At 41.4% G+C, this 22,244-nt stretch overlaps 1 protein-coding gene across 1 annotated transcript; it reads left to right on the plus strand.

The window, feature by feature from the left end:
* Positions 1-10,191: 10,191 nt before the first annotated feature.
* SLC25A44 (solute carrier family 25 member 44) lies at positions 10,192-21,595 on the plus strand. Its single transcript, XM_072647247.1, is given in 6 exon segments — positions 10,192-10,334; positions 10,337-10,394; positions 11,891-11,944; positions 15,311-15,948; positions 19,096-19,223; positions 21,249-21,595. Coding segments are annotated over 6 exon segments (1,188 nt in total). The 5' UTR covers positions 10,192-10,216; the 3' UTR covers positions 21,441-21,595.
* The last annotated feature ends 649 nt before the right edge of the window (positions 21,596-22,244 follow it).

The following is a 22,244-nucleotide window of genomic DNA, read 5'->3' on the forward strand; positions in this document are numbered from 1 at the left end:
ACTCTCTTTGAATCTTCCCACTTAATCTGGCTTTTGATACTCAACCTGTTACCCTTAGCCTAGCTGGGCCCTCCACTGTCCATTACCTGCTTCCCACCCAAGTCTTCCATTGTCCCAGTCTCATCAAGAACCTTCTCAGACCCTCCTCCCAGACTATTAGACCACCTCTAGATCTTTCCCAAGGTCTTTCTGTATGTAAATTCCATCTCGGCTCCATGAAGGCACTCAGATTCAGTCCAGCTCAAGATTCATTCTAGTTGAGATTCTATCTGGCCCGCTTGTTAATACAAACATCACAAATGGCGAGGCTTCTTAAGGGTCAACCTAACATGGCAAATCTTTAATAAACTTTGTTTTACTTTGGCTGAAAGAAGGCTTGAGTCGAATTTATTTGGTAGAACCCGGTGTGTGGGTATTTTGGGGTCCAGAGCACCCTAAACCTCAACATATGGTTCCCTGACCTCAACAATATGAGAAAAGGAATTTTCTTAACTGAATAGGTTGTAAATACAATAAGAGAGTTGAAAAAATTTCAGTTGAAATTATGACCCAGTTACCATTAACATGACAAAACATAGCATATGTCCATAAACTATTAAGATAAGAAAAAGTTCCATTATTCAAGGTAGTGCCTGCTTAAGGCACCTTGTCCTTTGTAATCACTAACAGAAGAATGCTCTAGTCAGCTCCCTCTGGCCTTGTTGATACAAAAGGCGTTCTCTGAATTTACTCAGATCTGTTAGGTCAATGTGCTTCTTCTGGTTGATTAGTTCAGGCTCTGGCCCTTATTGGGGTTCAAATGATCCAAAATGATTATCACTGTATTTGATTACTTTCTATTCCCAGGGATTTCATCTGTGTAGAGAGACAGTGTGTCTCTGGTCTGGGTCAATAAACACTGATAAAGTGCCCTTTTATGTGCCAGACATTGAGCTAAGCAGGAAATGCAAAGAAAGGCAAAGATAATTTCTACTCTTAAGAAGTTGACATTCTAATGAAGAAGACAACCCATGAATGGAAGCTGAAAGGGAGGAGAGGGAAGGCACTCAGTACAGGGGCATAATGCATTCCAGAGGAGTTGGGGGGAAAGGAAGTGTTTTTGTAACAATTGCCAGTGCATACTTGCTCAGTAAATACCGTCTCTGACTGATAATCAATGGAGCATATAGCTGTGAGGGCTCAAGAGCAACAGTTCAAGAATGACCCCAGATCTTCAGGGTTACCCTTAAAACTCTATAGAATGAAGTAGCAGTAGGCACCCTTGAAGTATTTGGCTTGCCAATGTGAATGGGTGAGGGCAACGTTTTCCTGGAGGGGCTACTATAACATCTTCCCCTTCCCAACCTACGACTGGCAGTTACTTCTAGAACTTAGCTATTTTTGTCAGTGTTACCAACATTGCCTGGTCATTTGTGTTCAAAACCTGGAAATTTAGCTGACAGCCATTTTTATCCATTATCTCTTCTGGCATCAAGTAAACCTGTCTCTTCCTTTCCTTTTCTTGGAATCAAGAAGAATTGACTAACATTTACTAGCTTTGTGAATTTGGGAAAGTCCCTCTCTCTCCTCCCCACTCCTTGAGAAGGCAAGCAATTTGATATAGATTATTAAATATGCAGTCAGGCAAAATATTTCCAAATTAGCCATGTTGCAAAAGAAAAGGCAGACCCGAAACCTCCCAAAAATAACAAAGTGAAAAAAAATGCTTCAATCTGCACTCAAATTTCATCAATTCTTTCTCTGGAGGTGGATAGCATTTTCATCATAAGTCCTTTGGAATTGTATAGGATCATTGTATTGCTCAGAATAGCTAAGTCATTCACAGTTGATCATTTACAATACTGCTGTTACTGTGTACAATGTTCTCCTGGTTCTGCTTTCTTCACTTTGCATCAGTTCATGTAAAGTCTTCTCAGGTTTTTCTGAAAGCATCCTGTTTGTTATTTCTTTTTTTAAAATTATTTTATTTGTTTTCAGTGTCCTACAATCACTTCCACATAACTTAGATTTCCCCCCCCTCCCTCTTCCCTCCCTCCCTGAGAAGGCATACAATTTTATATAGACTCCACACATACATTCCTATTAAATACATTTTCACCTTAGTCATGTTGCATAGAAGAATTAAAATGAATGGAAGAAATCATAAAACAAACCAAAACGTAATACAAAAGAAAATGATTTGCTACATTCTGTGATTGAATTCCATAATTCTTTCTCTGGATGTGGAAGGCATTTTGCCTTAAGAGACCATTGGGAATTTTTTTAAGTCTTTGCATTGCAATGAAGTTCTAAGTCTACCAGAAAAAATCCTCGCACACTGTGGTTGTTGCTGTGTATAAAGTTCTCCTGGTTGTGCTCCTTTCACTCAGCATCAGTTCATGTAAGTCTTTCCAGGTCTCTCTGAAGTCTTCCTGATTATCATTTCTTATAGCACAATAGTATTCCATTACATTCATACACCACAGTTTATTCAGTCATTCCCCAATTGATGGGCATCCCCTTGATTTCCAGTTTTTGGCCACCACAAAGAGAGCTGCCATAAATGTTTTTGTACATATGGGACCCTTTCCCATTTTTATGATCTCTTGGGGATACAGTCCAAGAAGCCACATCGCTGGGTCAAAAGGTATGCACATTTTTTCTAGCCCTTTAGTCATAGTTCCAAATTGCTCTCCAGAATGGTTGGATCAGCTCACAGTTCCACCAACAATGAATTAGTGTTCCAACTCTCCCACATCTTCTCCAACATTTATCATCATCCTGTTTTGTCATGTTAGCCAATCTGATAGGTGTGATGTGGTATCTCAGAGTTGTTTTGATTTGCATCTCTCTAATCAATAGTGATTTAGAGCATTTTTTCATATGACTATAGATAGCTTTGATTTCTTCCTTTGAAAACTGCCTGTTCATATCTTTTGACCATTTATCAATTGAGGAATGACTTATATTCTTGTACATTTGACTCAGTTCTCTATATATGTAAGAAATGAGGCCTTTATCACAGATAGTAGTTGCAAAAATTCTTTCCCAGTTTTCTGCTTCCCTCCTAATCTTAGTTGCATTGGGTTTGCTTGTGCAAAAACTTTCCAATTTAATATAATCAAAAGTATCCATTTTGCACTTCATAAGGTTTTCTATCTCTTGTTTAGTCAAAAATTTCTCCATTCTCTATAAATCTGACAAATACACTATTCCTTGCTCTATTAATTTGTTTATAGTATCAATCTTTATACCTAGATCATGTACCCATTTGGACTTTATTCTTGTATATGGTGTCAGGCATTGGTCTATGCCTAGTTTCTGCCATACTGTTATCCAGTTTTCCCAGCAATTTTTGTCAAACAGTGAGTTCTTATCCCAGAAGCTGGGGTCCTTGGGTTTATTAAACAGTAGATTGCTATGTTCATTGACTACTGTGTCTTGGGTACCTAACCTATTCCACTGGTCTACCCTTCTGTCTCTTAGCCAGTACCAAGTGGTTTTGATAATTGCTGCTTTATAATAACAATTTGAGATCTGGTAGAGCTAGGCCACCTTCCCAAGCATTTCTTTTCATTAGTTCCCTTGATATTCTGGAACTTTTGTCCTTCCAGATGAATTTTGATATTATTTTTTTCTAGCTCTATAAAATAATTATCTGATAGTTTGATTGGTATGGCACTGAATAAGTAAATTTAGGTAGAATTGTCATTTTTATTATATTGGCTCAGCCCACTCATGAGCAACTGATGTTTTTCCACTTTCTTAGATCTGACTTCATTTGTGTGAAAAGTGTTTTGTAATTGTGTTCATATAGTCCCTGGGTTTGTCGTGCTGTTGGGCTTTGTTAGTAACATACAGAAATGCAGAAGATTTGTGTGAGTTTATTCCTGCTTGTTATTTCTTATAGCACAATAATATTCCATGACAATCATATCTCACAACTTGTTAAACTATTCCCCATGCCTTTTTTTCTTTTTGCTATATATCTCTCCCTGAAAAGGTTTCATAGAACATCAGAACTGAGAAGCTCAGTCCTCTTATTTTTCAAGCCAGGAAAAGACTTCTTGTAAAAGGCTTTAGCTGAGACTTGAAGAAAACCTGGGAGGCCAAAATAAAGAGATAAGAAAGGAAAGACATCCATGAATAGGAAGGGCAGCCAGTAAAAATTCACAGAGTAGTGTCTTGTGGGAAGAACAATAAGGAAGCTAATACACAGGATCACAGAGTGTGTGGAAGAAGGAAAACTGCAAAGGGGGGTGTAGGGATAGGTTTAGAAGGGCTTTAAAAGTCAAACAGAGTGGCAGCTAGGTGGTACAGTGGATAAAGTACTGGCCCCACAGTCGGGAAGTCTTGAGTTCAAATGTGACCTCAGATACTTGCTAGCTGTGTGACTACGGCAAATTATTTAATCCTGATTACCTCCACAAAAAAAAAGATTTTCCACTTTCAGAGAAAGAACGATGGAATCAGAATGAAACAGACTATTCTCTCTTAGTGTTTTGTTGTTTTTTCTCATGGCTTCTCTCATTCATTTTAATTCTTCTATGCAACATGACTAATGTTCAATAAGAATGTATATGTGGAACCTATATAAGATTGCATGCCATCATGGGAAGAGATGGGGAGAAAATTCAAAACTTATGGAAAGGATTGTTGAAAACTGAAAACAAAAAAATTAATTTTTTTAAAAAAAGGTCAAATAGAGGATTTTCTATTTGATCCTGGAGGCAACAAGCAACAAATGAAGTAGCTATTGAATGCAGAGTGGTGGTGGTAGGGAAGATGATTTGGTCAAACTTATATTTTAGAAATATCTCTCTGATGACTGAGCACTCCTCAAGGATGGACTGGAGTGAAGAAAGACGTAAGACAGGGAGATCAACCAGAAGGAATGCTGCTGCAATTGTGCAAGTGTGAGGAAATGAGGGCCTGCACTAGGGTGGTAGCAGTGTCAGAGAGGAGAAGGAAGGATATCTCTATCTAGCTAAATCTATAAATACATATATCTATAGAGCCATTTATATCTAGATAGACATATATTTATATATGTATAATCTATAGATCTAGCTATAGCTATCTATATCTATAGATATCTTTATAGATATAGGGAGAGAGATCTCTACAGATATATAGACACAGATATAAATATATGAGATGTGAGGGTAGAATTGACAGGATTTGCCAAGAGATTACCTATGAAAAGTGAGGGACTGAGGAGTCTAAGATGATACCTAGGTTGTAAGCCTGGAGGAATGAGAGGATGTTGATATTTTCAACATTCACAGGGAAGTATGGAAGGGTAAAGGATTTGGGGAGATACATAAATTCAGTATTGAACATATTAAGTTTAAGATGTTTGAGGGACACCTAATTTGAAATGTCTAATAGGGAATGGAGATGGAGACATGAGACCTGCAGTCAGGAAAGAGGTTAGGACTGGATTATCAGATCTGAGAATCATCAACATAGAGATAATAGTTAGATCTTTTGGATCTGACTAGATAACCAAATGAAAGAATATAGAAGGAGAAGGGAAGAGGGCCCAGGACAGAGGTTTGGAAGATACCCAGGGTTAGTGGCATGACCTGAAAGAAGATGCAGCAAAGGAGAAATTCTGACAGAAGGAAAATTAGGAGAGAGCAGTGTCTCTGAAACCTAGAAAAAAGAACACATGAAGGAGAAGGTGATTAACAGTGTCAAAGACCAAAGAGAAGTCAAAAAAGGATGAGGACTAAAAAAGGCCATTAAATATGGTAATGAAGAGATCATTGGTTTCTTTGGAAAAAGGACTTTCAGTTAGTTGAATGATGAGGTTGGAAGTCAGACTATAGAGAGTTAAGAGAATAAAAAAAGGAAGTGGAGGCACTGATTGTAGATGGCCTTCTCAAGTTTAACCGTGAAAGAAAAGCAATACAGCATCACAGCTAGCAAGGATGCTTAGATCAAGTAAGGGTTGGAAACATAGGTGTGTTTGCAGGCAACAGGGAAGCAGCCAACAGGGAGAGATTGAGAAAGTGGGAATGACAGAGGAGGCAATGTGCTGGAGAAGACTGAATGGAATGGGCTCATTTGTGCATGTAAAAATATTTGCCTTGGAAAAGAGAAAGCTTTTTATGAGACTGGGTGAAGGAAGAAATAGTAGAGGGAAATGTCTGAATGACTTGAGGTGAGAATGAAGAGAAAACGGAGATTTTGGCAAATGGCCTCAATTTTATCAATGAAATATGAGGCAAAGTTCTCAGCTGAAAGGGTGCAATGAGGGGGAGTGATGGAAGATTTAAGGAGGAATGAAACAGTAAATTGATTAGGAAAGTGCAAAAAATTTGCTTTGCTGCAGTGAAGGTTCAGGTGAGATTATGTAACAGAAATCTGTAATGAACTTCTTTTGCAAGATTTTGTGATTTTCCATAGTCTCATTAAGCAGTACCAGTATCAGAAAATGGTGGCCAGGTATGCAATGTTATCAGGAGGGAGTCGGCTCAATCAATGTCAGAAGAGGGAAGGAGTAGGGGGAAAAAGATTTACGTTGTCAAAAATAGCAAGTTTTTAAATTAAGGAACAGGTGTTCCAGAGAGCACAGAGGAAGAGACAGAGAATTGCTGTAATGGGACATGTTGGGGGTAGGATTAAGGGGGTTAGGAGTGAAGAAGGAGGAGGTTGGGGATAGAGAATGGAATTTGTACTTCAGTTGCTGGGGGGTCAGAATTACGAGGATAAGAAGAATATCAGACAGTGATAGTCCAGAGTACCAGCTGTTGAAGAGAGAGTTGCTGAGGGAGGCAGGTGATTATACTGTTCAAGGTCCTTCCTCACGGCAAGTGGTGATGCTGGGGTCTGTAAGACCTCAGGAGGCTGGTCTCACAGCAGTCAGACAAAGGTAAGTCTGGTATGACTCAGGAGAATCCAGTAAGGAGGAAAGAGGTGGCAGTGGAAGGTGGGTCCCTGGAGCACAGGTGCTAAAGGCCCATGGCCTAAGGCTGATAAAAGGCCCTCTGAGAAACTCCAAGAGAAGGGGCCTGGAGGTGGGAAGCCTGGATGTAGGGCTAACATAGGAACTTCTGAGTTGGCACTGTTGACCACCCTTTCCTCCTGGATAGTCTTTTCTCTGGATTTTTACGATAATACTTTCCCTTGGCTTTCCTCCTATCTGTCTTCAGTCTTCTTTGCTACCCCTTAACTGTGGGGTATTCCCCAAGTTCCTACGTCTTCTTGTCTTTTCCCTCTATATTCTCTCTTTAGTAACCTCATCAAATCTCAAGTTTCACTGTCAATCCTCAATAGATGATAATGCATATAAGCATATGGCATAGAAACATATACATACATACATACACATGCATATGCATATATATGTATATGTATGTGTATGTGTGTGTATACACACCCACACACACTATGGTTGGTTGTCCTTTATTCTCTTGAAGATCAAAATGACATCACTATGTTGGGGATCAAAGTACAGTGTGTCTGACAGTGGCTGATCAGATCAACACAAGCTCAGAACATTCTACCACAGGTCAGGCACAAACAGTCATGAACATCTGGAGTGGAAATGTCTCTAAATCTGTGAATCTCACATTTCTTTTGAGCTATTGCAATTCTGCTTTGTTCAAAGAACACATAGAGCACCTTTATGCTGGGCAGTCCCATGCCATTGTCTCCCATGTGTCACAATTGAGAAAAGAGAAAATATGCATTACATAGAGAAAGCCACTGTATCTCCCCTGGGCTTCAGTCCTGCATCACCATTGCCTATTGGTAATGTAGACTGAATATCCTGGAGGTAGCTCAAATTCAACATGACCATAACTGAACTCATTATCTCCCTTCAAACTTTATTCTAAACTTCCCTACTTCCGTGTAACATCAAGCACCCAGCATACACAGAAGAGCCTGCTGCACAGGTTCTTAGATCTGCTTTTCTAAGGAAATCAACCTTAAAAGGAGTAAATAATCTTACTTTGATCAAGCACACATATCATTCACTTATTTCGGGGGAAAAAGTCAGCACCCTGAACTTCAGAGAAAATACAAACAGAATTATAAACAGAAAGACCAACAGGGCTTCCAACTGTCTGACTATAGACAATATATACATCCTTACCAGAGAGAGAAACAACATCTGGGTTTTCAAAGGCGGGGTGGGGGTGGTGCTCGTTAATGGCTACCTAGAGTCTCATCTGGCCTAAACATACACTTTTCAGAGTCAAGGGGCAGGACTCTCCTGACACAGTGCCTCATTAATAATCAACAAAAGGTGTGGGCTTTCATACTAAACAAGCCTCCCTTAACAACTGCACCTGAGGCCTGTGAATGAACTGGGAAGATTTTAACTCCCTTTACATTCAGCCAAGGACATCATCATCCTCCAAGTCCCACATTCCTTTCAGTTGCCAAACCTTGTTGTTTCTGCCTCAGAAACATAGCTTGCATCCAACCATACCTTTCTCTCCATTCACATACTTCCACCTTCAGTTCCTTTCCATCTCTCACCTTGATGATTTCTATAGCATCCTAAGAGAACTCCCTGCCTACTCTCTTGCCACTCCAGTCCACCTTATCCACTGCTGCCAAAAAATTTCAGGTGGTAGATCTGACCACGTGACATGTCTTCTGAATCAATTTCAGTGTCTCCCTGCTGCCTCTAGGATAAAACATAAACATTTCCATTCAGTTGTTAAGCCCTTCACAGCCTGACTCCAATCTATCTTTCTAGCCTCATTGGACATTATTGCCTCTTCTGTCTTCTCTCCAGCAAAACTGGTCTTCTGTTTCTCATATACATGAAACACTCTGTCTTCTCACTTTGCACTCTTTGTCCCTCATAACTGGAATGTACTTCCTTCTTATCTCCTCTAAATAGAGTCCTTCTCCTCCTTTAAGCTACAGCTCAAATGGCAACTTCTGCATGAAGCTTTTCCTTGATCAGCATGAAGCTGATCCTCCCCAACTGCGAGGGTGCTCTCTCCCGAACTCATTTGTAACTACTTATTACATACAAGCTGTTTCAAAAGTTTTAGCAGTTTTAAGCTTTAATAGCTTAAATCTATAGCTATTACAGTTTAAAACTATGCTAGAAACATACTGTTATTTGTACTTATTCATTTTGTATTTATAAATTCTGTATATTTATAAATGTACTTGTTGTCTCTCCATTTAGAGTATAAGGTCCTTGTTTCATTCTTTGTACTTGTATCCCCAACTTTGCACAGTGCCTGGCACGTGGCAGGTACTTAATAAATACTTGCTGATTGTTTGAGCCAATCTGTAACCAGACCAAAGACTGAGGATTTGCCATTTCACAGAGCAGAGCTAAGAATCTTCCTGTTGAATTGAGATTGACAGGCAGTATGACACAAAGGATAGATGGAATGAATGCAGGACTTGGAGTGGGGAAAAATAATAACTGACCCTTATATAAAGGTTTGTAAAGTGCTTTCCATACATTATCTCATCTGAGTCTCACAACCACCTAGTGAAGCAGGAACTACAAGCATTATACCTATTTTACAGATGAGGAAACTAAGTTAAACCCGCCTATGGCCACACACTACTACTAAGGGTCAGTCAGCTCTTTCTGACTCCATATTCAGCACTCTGGTCACTACACCACTGAGGTTCTCCAAGAAAACCTGGCTTCAAATCCCACCTCACACCCTTCCTAGCTGTGTGACCACTTCACTTCTCCGAGCCTCAGTTTCCTCATCTGTAAAATGGGGACCTGTAATACCTGCCTTTCCCTTCGTTGTTGTGAGGACCTCATTATCGATTCTGCCCTTTGCTTTCTGCGACTACAGAAACTGAGTAGGGAACAGGAATCAATTGGTCAACTTACATTTAAGTGTCAATGAGTATTATTTTAAATCAATCTGCAAAACCCCCACCAAACCCACTTTAGGGAAGTGGGATTCGAACCTTCAATTGTTCTCCAGCCACAAGGTGACCCACGAGCGAGACTCTTTTTAAGAAGTGTCTCGTGACTTGACTTTCATGAATTGGAAACGAGCAAACTGAAACCAGAAAGACAGCAGGGTTGGAGTTCACCGAAGCGGAAGGGGCGTGGCTTATGCCCTCTCCTAAGATGGCCTCCGAATCCGCCCCTCATCCCACTCTTGGACCCGCCCCCGAACTCACCTCTTCCACAGTGAGCAGGGACTCCAGCACGTCATTGGTCAAGCCATATGTCACTCAGCCCCACCTCCTTTTGATCAGGGACGGTGGGAGGGGGAGGTCGATGACAGCTTCACTTCCGGCTCCGGCGGTGTGGGGAGCCGGGCCGATATGGAGGAAGATGCCGCTAGGGTCCGCTGGCCGAGAGCTGAAGCTAGGGCAGGAGCAACAGCCTAGGAATCCCGGCCGCAGAGCGCCGGTGCTGTCGCCAGGACCATCCGGGGCTCAGAAGGTAGGAAGCGGTGGGTGAATACGAGCCGGAGTTGCCGGTGAGAGAATTGGGGGGAAGGGCGGGCTGTCTCTGGGGGCGGGGCAAGAGGCAGGGGCGGGGTCAGGGGAGGGCCGGGCCTGTTGGTTGGTGGGGGGTTGCCTTTGGGGCTCTGCGGGGGTGAGGTGGGGAGGAGGTTTGAATCTGGAATCTCAGGACAGGGATTGATATTTTGGGGGCAGGTGGCTGGGCAGGGTCAGTATGAAGTCGGGGAAGGTGGAGTTGGGGGAGTCACTTGGCGTTTGTTTCGGGGAGCGGGATGAGGATGGGGCACGTAAGAGCTGCATGGATGGCATAGAAGTCAGTAACGTCCGAAGAGGGGAGTGTGCACGGATGGTTTATCACAGAAGGGCTTACATAAGGTGGTTATATAAGGGCTAACAAAGACCCAGGAGCCAACTCGTAAATTGAATCATTATAGCATCAGTCAACCCCTTGTGTGCCCAGGTACGTCTTTGTTATTGGTCTAGTAGAGGTGGGTGGGAGGGATTCGAGTCCCCCCAACCCAGTCTCCCCAGTTTCAAGTCTCTAGGGGAGATTAGCGCAGAAAAATTGTGGCTTGGAGTGAGGCGGCGATATCCAAAGGACTGAAGTTGTAGCCCTGGTCAAAGATGGTCTCCCAAAGGTCCAATCCTAATGAAAGCAGGGTGGAGTCAGGCAGATCCTTTTGATAGATTTTATTTGGTGGAGATTAGGAAACCACCTACACTCTTCGGGGACCTATATCTCTTTCAACCTTTTGGTTGCCTAGTGTGAGGAATAGAACTGGTGTTTGTACCTAGGACATTTTCCATCCCTTAGCCAAATTGTCTGGTGGTTTGACTCTGCCCCTGGCCTAGAGTATATCCTTTGGGGCCAGAACCTTATCTACACTGGGCTTTCCATTTCAGATACTTACCTTTGTGTTTCTCCACAATGTGAAGAAATTAGAAAGTATCAAGGCATGCACACAATTAAAGGACCAGAAAAGAAACAAAGTAATTGGGCTGGTTGAATTTGAAAGATAAAGTTGAAGGAAAATGGGTCTCTGACAGGAGTTTTCCTAGAGGAAAAGCATTGGGGGGCAATATTGTAGCAGAAAGTTTAGGGGATAGACTAAAGGAAGAGAGAATTCAAATACATGAGATTAGAAGCAATGACTTCCTGAAGGAACTGGGGGGACTCTGTGTGTCCTGGTTTCTCTTCTTAGCCTTCCTCCCAAAGTGTTGAATAACTTCTGAGGATTATCCTCTTTCTGACTGTCCTATTAGAAATGATGTGATTCAGCAGCCTCAGGGCTCCCTTCTCTTTCAGAGAATTTAAAGTATCAAGTTCAGGTGAGAGCTAGAGAGGAAAAAAGTGGCACAGTAGGACCAGGAAGGATAGGAACATTGAGAAGGGCTAATAAATGAAAATAACTTGGTGACCTGTGATTTGTCATAAAGATATTTCTTCCTTCTAATTAAACTCTTAAACTGATCCCACCTTCAGCCAGATTTTCCTTGTCTTAACTTCATGTTCCTGCCCTGCCCAGTGCATCATCAGGTTTGTATGAGGAAGCCTATCTTCCCAAAACTGTTGTTTTTGTCCTAGGAAAACAGCACATTTGTCTCAGAAAACAGAAAAAGTGGAGAAAGAGATTGATTTTTCTTGGACATTTTTCTTGAAGCAGTGCCTGGGCTTCTAGCTAGCTATCAGCGTCACCCAAATCTGGAGGCCTGAAGGCCACATTTTCATGACTGTGCCTCCTGTTTTTGGGAAGGAATGGATACAGCATTGAATGAACTGTTGTGGAAACTCTTCACCCCTCACACCAAAAATCCTAACTCCCCAAATTGGAAATGCATCTGACAAATTTCTATGTCTAGAAACAAGAAATGTTAATGCTGTCCTTCTCTTCACTCTCAGAATGAGACACTCATGCTAGGATGGGTGAATATCCTCTGCAGGAATAGGGAAAGAAAGAAGTGCCCTTCACCCTTCCCAATCCCTATCTCAGTACTGCTGTCTCAGTATTGGTATTTTCAAGTAGTTACACTCTTCAATCCCAAAGTCCTCCCTGTCTCATCAATCTCTTGTCTTGTGACTTGCCATTCTAGCCAAGCCAGTCTATTTTTTATCTTTTCATATTTTTCTACTGTCAAACTTTTTGTTAGGCAGTTCTTCACTTAGAAAGGAATGGAAAGGGCATTTTTCTCAATCCATGCTCCTCTTCTGCTTTCAAATGTTTATACCCTCTTCCTCCAAGGAAGCCTTCCTTGGGTAACCTTGAATAACCCTGACCATTCATTTACTTTAAATTATTGATTGAACTGTCAACCCTTATGTACTCAGTTTGCTCTACAAGTATCTTTTGCTTAATGAAAGTTGTGTTTCAGCAAAGTTGGCTAGAAAGCTAAAGAAGTCAGAGCTAGAGATAAAATGGGAGAGAATTCTAGGCATAGAGGAAATGCCAAGAGGCAAGAGATGGAATATTTTGTTCAAGGAACAATTAAGAGACTATTAATGTTGATTAAAGAGTATGTGGGTAGCATGTAAAATGTTAGAAGACTGGAAAGTGGGAGGGTGGGGATGGAATTGGTTCTGACGGACTTTGAATGTTAAATATAATTTTATATTTGATCCTAGAAGTGATGGGGAGCCACTAGAGTTTATTGAGTAGCTGGGTGACATGATCAGACCTGTGCTTTAGGAAAATCACTTTAGCTGCTAAATGGAGGACAGACTAGAGAGGGGAAAGGTTTGTGGCATGCAGACCCCTACTCTTGCAGTAGTCCAGGTGTAAGGAGATAAAGTTCTGTACCATGGTGGCAGCAGTGCTAGAAGAGAGAGGGAGACACTTGGAGAGATGTTACAAAGGTGAAATTGATAAGCCTTGATAACAGAGTTTCTATAGGGGGTGAGAAATAGTGAAGAGTCAGGATAACACCTAGGTTGTGAGCCTGAGGGATTGTCAGGATGCTGCTGCCCTCAACAATTATAGGAAAATTTGATAGGAAGGGGAAAGATAACAAATTCAATTTTGGACTTGTTGAGTTTAAAATATCTATAGGACAGCTAGTTAGAGATGTCTGATAGGCAGTTGGCCACGCTCAGCTGAAGGTCAGCCCAGAAGGTTACTACCAAATAAGTAGATTTGAGAATCATCAGCATAGAATCTGCTAATTGAATTCTTGGAGGCTGATGAGATTAAGTGAAAGAATATACAGAGTGAGAAGAGAAGGGCCCAGAACTGAGCCTTTTGGTATATCCACATTTAGTGGACCTGACCTGGATGAAACTCCAACAAAGGAAACTAAAAAGATTCAGTTTGATAGAACCAGGAGAGAATGAGGTGAGGAAAGCCAAGAGAGAAGAGAGTATCTAGGAGAATAGGGTGATCAACAGTAGAAACTACAGAGACGTCACAAAGGATGAGGATTGAACAAAGGCCATTGTATATGGCAATTAAGAGATCATTGGTAACTTTGTACAGAGCAGTTTGATTTGAATGATGAGTTTGGAAGCCAAAGTGTACAGTTAGGAAGAGAGTGAGAAGGGAGGAAGTGTAGGCTTTCTCTTCAAAACTTTAGGTTTTATAAAGTGAATTAGAGGTGCATTTGATTGTTTCTTTGTTTGAAATTATATAAGGTGAATTTACTTTAACTTTGGGATGGGGCAGGATTATTTTGCATTGTTCCTTACTTTTGTGTCTTATGTTTGTGTCCTAGAGTTATGTCTAATTTACCTTATCCAACTGGGAGCTCTCTGTTCTGAGAAGACCTTATCTTCTCTTTCTTCCAGATTTTCCTCTAAGTACCTCGAACAGGGATCAGCACATAGTGGGTTTTCAGGACTGGGGACTTAAAGGCAAGAGTCTAACTGACAATGCTAAAGAAACCTAGTCAACCTTCCCAAATAGTTGCTCTTTTTCTTCTTTTCCTGAGAATGTAATAAGTTAGCCCTTTAGCCTTAGCTTTGTTGAGAAAGATAGAGAGAGACTGAGAGAGGAGTCCATACCTTGCTACCATGATTCCCCATCCCCAGCTCTCTGTTTAGCAAGAGAAAGTTTCTAGAACCCATAAGTGGTAGGGTGGATGAAAAGGAGGAAGCAGAGGAAAGGAGGCTTTAAGGATCAGAAAGATTAGCATAGGACTGGAAGTAGAGAGGTTTAAATGACCAGAGAGGAAGAACTGAGTAGCACTGGGCTGGTTGAATGGTGACAACAGATACTCCAACCATGAGGAAAAAGAGACTAAGAGAAAGAGATCATTATGCCATTGGGATATCAGCTATTGGGAGATGACCACGATGGGAGGAGCGATGGCTTTAGGTCTCTATTTCCCCATCTTGCGCAGGGACTTTCCATTAGACATCTTTAAGGATGTCAGTCCCTCGAAACCTTCCCCACTAGCAGGGGAGGTTTTGGAGCCTACTGGGAGGAATGAGAAGAAAGTGACGCAGTCCTTGACCAGGGATATATTACTAGAATCCAGGCAGAAACGGGGCACATTATCCATCCGTGTAGAACTTTAGATTTGGGGGTTAGTGAACAGACTTAGAAGTGAAGCCTGGTAAAAACAATTTGAGAGCTTCTTAAAGGACAAGAGTGTTTAAATTATTTGGAAGGGGCAGGGCTAGGCAAATTTGAGATTATTAGGCATTTCAGTGGTGGGAGGTACAGCCTTTGTAAAAGCTTAGAGGGTGGAAATAGCCAGGGGTGAACCTAAGATAAGAAGGAGTTTGTGGGGCAGAAGTGGTGTTTGACTGGGGTTCCTAGAAGATGAAGCATTAACTAGGATGCCTAGGGATACAACTTCAGAACTCAAATTGTAGAGATATTGGGCAGAGGAATCCTGACCTCCTCTCTTTCTACTATTTCTCTTCCTGTTTTCCTTCATCTCATTCTACCCCACTCCCTGCATTGCCCAGGCATTCAGGCACAATGGAGGATAAACGCAACATCCCAATCATTGAGTGGGAACATCTGGACAAGAAGAAGTTCTATGTCTTTGGTTTGGCAATGACAATGATGATCCGAATTAGTGTCTACCCCTTTGCCCTCATCCGCACACGGCTCCAGATACAGAAGGGCAAAAGCCTCTATCAAGGAACCTTTGATGCCTTTGTCAAGATTCTGCGGACAGATGGGGTGTTAGGCCTCTATCGGGGTTTCCTGGTTAACACACTCACCCTGGTCTCTGGCCAGTGCTATGTTACCACCTACGAGCTCACCCGAAGGTTTGTGTCAAAGTACAGCCAGAGCAACACTGTGAAGTCCCTAGTAGCTGGAAGCTCAGCCTCATTGGTAGCCCAGAGCATAACAGTGCCCATTGATGTGGTCTCTCAGCACCTGATGATGCAGCGCAAGGGCGAGACCATGGGACGATTCCAGGTGGGTCGGGGTACAGAGGGACGAGGCATAGTGGCGTTTGGACAAACCAAGTATATCATTCAGCAGATCCTTCAAGCTGATGGAATACGGGGCTTTTACCGTGGTTATGTGGCTTCTCTACTCACCTATATACCCAACAGTGCTTTATGGTGGCCCTTCTACCACTTCTATGCAGGTACGCAAGGGTAAAGTGGGTAGTCAATGAAGAATATAAATACTGAATAATGATTGTAGTTGCCAATGACATTCTGCAGCAGAATCAGGATTAGCTAATGGAATGGGACATTGGAATGGGAAAGAAGCCTGAACTGACCATGGAAAGAATACTGGGGGTAGATTATAAACCCCACTTTTTTTTTTTCAGAGAAAGAAACAGAAGCCTAGAGAGGATTTTATTTTGCCTGTTTCACACAAGTAGTAAGAGGCAGAGTCTGAATTTGAACTCAGGTTCTTTGATTCCAAGTCCAGGACTCTTTACCATACTATACATGCCTTTATCATACATGCCTTCTTAGGATGGGATGTATTTCTTTAATTGCTAGATTTCTTTAATTGTTAGATTTGAGGTGGAATGTGACCTTTTACCTCCCTAACTTACACCCTAGGAATTTTTCTACTTATCTCTTTCAGGGGCACGAAATATACCTTTCCAGCCTATAACCCTTGTGCCCTCTTATCTAATTCATCCTCTTTTATCTTGCTCTATCAATTATGTTTGTCTCATATCTTCAGATGCTCCCTTGGAATTAAGCTGCTCCCCTGCTCTCCTGAAACTATTCTCTCAGAAGTTACCAGTGACAGTTTAATAATTAGATTCGATTACTTTTTCTCAGTTCTCTACTTTGACGTGTCTGTTGCATTTGACATTGATCCACCCATTCCTCCTAAAAAGAAAACTTTCAGTACTGCTGTTTTCTTGGTTATCATCCTTTCTCATTCCTTCTTTTCTTTACTTTCACTACCAAATTTTTGGTGATAGTAAGGGACAGTGTACAAGGGATTCCTCCATTACATAGGAAGTTAGATAGGATGATTTTTAATCTTCTGCCAAATCTTTAGATTCTAAGAGCAATCTATATTCATTGTCTTACCTTATTAAAATTATTTTTCCCTTGGCTTTCATAATCATGCACTGTCCTGGTTTTTCCTCCCAATTTTTCAATTGTTTTTTGTCTCTTTTGTTGGTTTCTTCCCACCCTCTATTTTCAGAATTCTGTCCTTGTCCCTTTTCTTTTCATACTCTATTCCTTGGTGATTTCATTGAATCTGTCAAGATATTAGGAGACATTCTGTTTTCTATAGCTAAGGCCCAGCAAGCAAGCTGTGCCCTGATCTTGGCATAACAACAATCCTTTGTGCTCACCCTCTGGATTATCTTAGCCACAGTAAAATCGCAGAATTGTTTCATATAACTAGTTCCATCTGGTTGATAAATCTTACATATCAAATTACCAGGTCTATGTCTTCAGTCTGTATCTCTCTATCTGCATGCCCTGCCAACTTCTTAACCTAAACAGATCCAAAACTGAAGTAATCAACTAAACTATTTCTACGTATAAGACCACCATTCCTCTCTCATCCAGGATTGAATTCTTAGAGACATCTCCTTCCTCTCCCTACTTCATCTCCAATTGTCAAGACCTATCAGTACTACCTCTGCAGTATTTCAGACACTTGTCCCTACCATCTTGTTTCCAGGGTCATCTGAACCTCATTATCTTTCCCTAGATTCTCTTAACTCATCTTCTAATCTCCCTTAAATCCAAATAGCACGCTGCTGCCACATTAGTCTCCTTTAAAAAGGAGGATCATGTCTGTTCATGAATCAGGAGACTTGAGTTGCACTTTATTGCTTAGCAAATAAAGGTCACTCCCCTTCACATAACCCCACACTCTACCAAACTAGACTATTTTCTGTGCTTTCCCACGTCGGTGCATTTGTTTGTGCAGTACCCCCTACCTAAAATTCCTTTCTTCCTCATCTGTCAGCTTGTCAAAATCTTACTTCAAGGCCCATTTCAAATGCCATCTTCTCTATGAAGTCTTTCCTGATTCCTTTTTCCCCAACTACAAAATTATTTCTCTATCTTCTGAATAGCACTTCATTCATACCTCTCATAGATTTGGGATGATTACTTCATTGTAACAAGTATTGTATGCTCCTTGAACACAAATACTATCTATTTTTGTATCCTTCTCAGTGCCTGACACATAGCAGGTACTTAATAAACATCTTATTGAATGAGTGAAAGGGGATAGTAACTGGGATCTTTGCTACCTTCTACTGCTTTCTTTCCATCGTTTCCCTTTTCCTTTCTCCACTCTCTGCCAGAGTGAGAAACTGGACCTGGTTCATGCTGTAGCTTGAAGGTTCAAGGGCCAGTGTAGACAAGCTCATTTTGGTTGGTGTTACCAAGTTTGATATCATTCTTTGCCAGTTGTATAATCTCTGTCCTTTCTCTGCCTTTTTGAGAGAAATAGGAATTTGGACAGGGAATAGTGTTGCCAATCCAGTTTGCTCTTGCTGGCCTACCATCAGCCAGAGTTTTGGTTCATGTACTGTGCTTTTGGGAGAAAAGGAACTAGAAACTGGAGAAATGAATTGTAGGAATTTTGCCATGTCACTTGTGATTCATTTACCATGTCTCAAGTACCCCTCTCATTCTTAAGTAGTATAAGAACAAACCACCAAAACTGGAAGAGGGGGATGAGAGGCAGCAGAAGGTACCTTCTTTACAAGTAGTAGGAATTGTGGTAACTCAGTCTGAAGAAGAGAACACTGAAGGAAATCCTCACTCCATGTAGGTGGTGAGCCCTTATTTTTTACCTCCATGGAAGATATGCTAAAAGGAGGTGGCTGCTATTACAGTGGGAGTATGTGGGGAGATTGAGGCTAGGCTACAAGAAGGCTTTCATGTGCTGAATAAATGACACCATCTCCTTTCCTAGTACTTTTGAAGAGTCAACTTTTGCTGACTTGGGCTTTGAGAAGGAGGTTCACTAGTTTTTCAGAGCAATGATTTTGCAGTTTAATTTGGAAATGGGAGGTATTTCAATAAAAGTATGTCAGGAAGAACTGCCCATCTATCATGGGGGTAGGTAAGCAAAGTTATAGAATCTGTTTCCCCAGAGGGGACCTCTTCTATTTAAATTAGGTGATGTGATTGAGATGATATTGGGAAAGGGTGGAATAGAAGAAGACAAGAAGGTGGGGGTGGTGAGGTAAAAGATGGCCAACAGTGGAGGACAATCATCTTCAGGCAAGGAACACAGGGAAGTCACTTGCAAGTCTTATATGTGTTTGTTTTTCCCCCTACTTCAGAGCAGCTGTCCCACATTTGTCCTAAGGACTGTCCCCACATAATCTTCCAAGCCATTTCTGGACCCCTGGCTGCAGCTACTGCCTCTGTCATCACCAACCCAATGGACATCGTCAGAGCCAGGGTACAGGTAAGAATTCTCTTTATCATTGTTGAACCCTATTTTGACCATGACCTCCCAGACCATACGTTGCTTAAGTCCCGTCTTCAATATCTGCTTTCATGTCTGTTCTGGCCCATCTCCCTGTACCTATTTCTTCCTGATCCCTCTGTTCCAGCCAAATCCCTTCTTGTGGTACTTTACATTTACAGCCCATTCTATATTAGGATGGCTTTAATTATTAATAAATTTTTCTCACATGAAGCTTAAATCTGTTTTGTAGTTTTGATGTTTCTAATTTTGTCCTCTGGGGCCAGTCAGAAATATAATCTCTGTTCAACATGTTAGCCTTTCAAGTACATGAAAACCCTCTTGAACTTCCTAAATCTCTTCTTCAGACTAAACATTTCTACTTCTTCATTTCTTCACTTGGTTTAATCTCAAGGCTCTCCATTATCTTTGTTTCCCTCTTAAGGTTGCTTTCCAGCTGATTGATGTTCTCTCTAAAATGTGGTGCCCAGAATTGAACACAAAAATACTGATGTGGCTTGAGGATGATAAAGGACATAAAGCATATTATATCCTGCATCCTAGTGACTAGAGAGTCTTTTAATGCAGACTAAGGTCACAACAGTTTTTCTGAATGCTATGTTATGGTATAGGTTCTCAAACCTTTATTCCAATGAAATTCCCAGATCTTTTGCAAATAAACTGTTCTCTGAGCTACATTTCCTCAATCTACTTATGAAGTTAATTTTTCAAACTCAAGTATAAGACTTTACACTGATCCCTATTAAACTTCATCTTATTACATTCAGCCATCATTCTAGCCTGTCAAAGACTTTTAAAATCCTGATTCTGTCATCTAACATGTTAGCTGTCCCTCTTAGCTTTTTGTCATCTGTATATTTAAGGAGTATACCATGTCTGTCATTGATAAAAGAAATAGAGATCTCCTGAAAGGCTAATACTCAGTGTTTAATCACACCTCTTTGGATTCAATCAGTCTGCCCCACAGTCCACCTGAGCTCCCCTGGGTATGTGGATCTTGCTCTAGATGCTGAGAGTTGGTCCAAGGAGAAGGGACTTCTACCTTTTAAAGAGTCCCCAGCTTGATGGGAGAAATATGTCAGATATACAAACTTGGCAGATGGTTGAACTGAAAGATCTTTGGGAAAAGTTGAAAGAAGCAGAATCAGAGCAAGTTATAGAAAAGGCTTTTCTGGAGAGGGAAGTGTGGTACAGGGTAAATATTGGCTCATTTATGTAGCATTTTAAGGCTTGCAAAACATTTTCTGCACTTCAACTTTGTGAGGTAGGAAGTTAAAGTATTAATCTACATTTTTCAGATGAGGCAATTGAAAAGGAATGGTTAAGTGACTATCCCATGGTCCCATAGCCAGCAAGTGTCAGAAATGAGACTTGACTAAGTATTTGCTGACTCTTTTTCACTATGCCATGGGTTAAGAAAGTTAGGGATAGGGTTGGGAAGTTCTGCTCTGGGACTAAGGAGAAATCTTCTGTGAAGACTCAGGTAGGAGAGAATGAAGTCTGGAGAAGGGAGTGATTTATTTTCCTATAAGTCACCTTAAGCCATAGAGTCTCCTGAAGATAGAGGTGCTTCTGAGGAGCTAGCCAGAGGAAGAATAAAAGAGAAGAGGTTCCTTGTCTTCTAGAGTCCTGAGAGAGGAGTAAAACATACCTTTCCCCTTTTTCAGGACAGAAGTAAAAAAGAAGATCCAGCTAGCCAGAACTCTCAACACTAGTGCTGTTATAGAGGTAGAGGAGTCATTAAAAATAAATAATATAGCTTCACTGATACGGCTGAGTGGATAGAATTCTAGGTTCATTTCTGGCCTCTGACACTTACTGGCTCTGTTCTGGGCCTCAGTTTCTTCATCTGTAAAACAGGAATAATAATACCTGTTCATTGTATCATACAAGGCTGTTGTGAGAATCAAATGAGATAATTTTATAAAGACCTCTGCATATTTTAAAGAGCTGTGTATTTTTTATTATTCATATACTAACTCTTCTCTGTGTTTTTTCTTATAGGTGGAGGGCAAGAACTCAATCATCTTGACCTTCAAGCAGCTGTTGGCAGAGGAGGGGCCCTGGGGCTTCATGAAGGGTCTCTCTGCCAGGATCATTGCAGCCACACCCTCCACCATGGTTGTAGTGATAGGCTATGAGAGTCTCAAGAAGTTCAGCCTTCGGCCAGAACTAGTGGACTCCGGACATTGGTAATGGGTGGTAGGGAAAGGAGCCTGCCATGCCTTGAAGAGAGGAACAAAAAAAAAGGGGACAACACCCTCCCTTGGCCATGCACACAGTCCCAGCTGGGCTGGCTGCCTGTAAAGGGGACACCGAACTGTTCTAAATGAATAGGTTTTGAGCTTGGATCTCCAGCTCACCCTGTTTTTAATTTTGTGGTGAATCTGAGCCCCCTCTTCTAGACTTCCTTTTCTAATCCTTAGCCAATCCTTTTTTTTTTTTTAAAAGGGAATAGTTAAGGAACCTTTCTCAGCTCCCCTCCATCACCATCCTTAGGCTGTACACTGGTTGCTTTTCATTCTTATTTCCCCTTTGATTGCTTTTTCAACCTTCAAGGGACCACGGTCACCTCTTGCCCTTGGCCCCCTTTCTTAAACCAGCTGATTCTTAATCTTTTAGGACGGAGCTGCCATGTAATTGTAATATCTTTCCCCCACCATTGGGGGGTGCTCATCTGACCAAGGAGGGAGCAGCAGAGAACCTCTGATTGTCTGGAAAATTCTTCCCTCTATCTGGGAAAATTGATAGTCTGGGGTGAGGGAATGGGAAGAAATTCTCTGTGGATTAATTTTTTTTTTTTGGTTAAAAATTTGTGAACCAATTTGTTGTCTTAAGCCCTGCTAGAATACTATTCTGGCAGTTAGACCTCATGTCTGTCATAGCAGTGGAATATGTATCTTTTACTGCACCCCCAGTTCCTTATGCTCTGTCTTCCCATTTCTCAATAGGCCTTAGGCAGCACCTCTGACTACTGGTTCCCCATCCCAGCCTCCCAAA

This window comes from Notamacropus eugenii, chromosome 2 (genome assembly GCF_028372415.1).
Source record: "Notamacropus eugenii isolate mMacEug1 chromosome 2, mMacEug1.pri_v2, whole genome shotgun sequence".
Lineage (NCBI taxonomy): Eukaryota > Metazoa > Chordata > Mammalia > Diprotodontia > Macropodidae > Notamacropus > Notamacropus eugenii.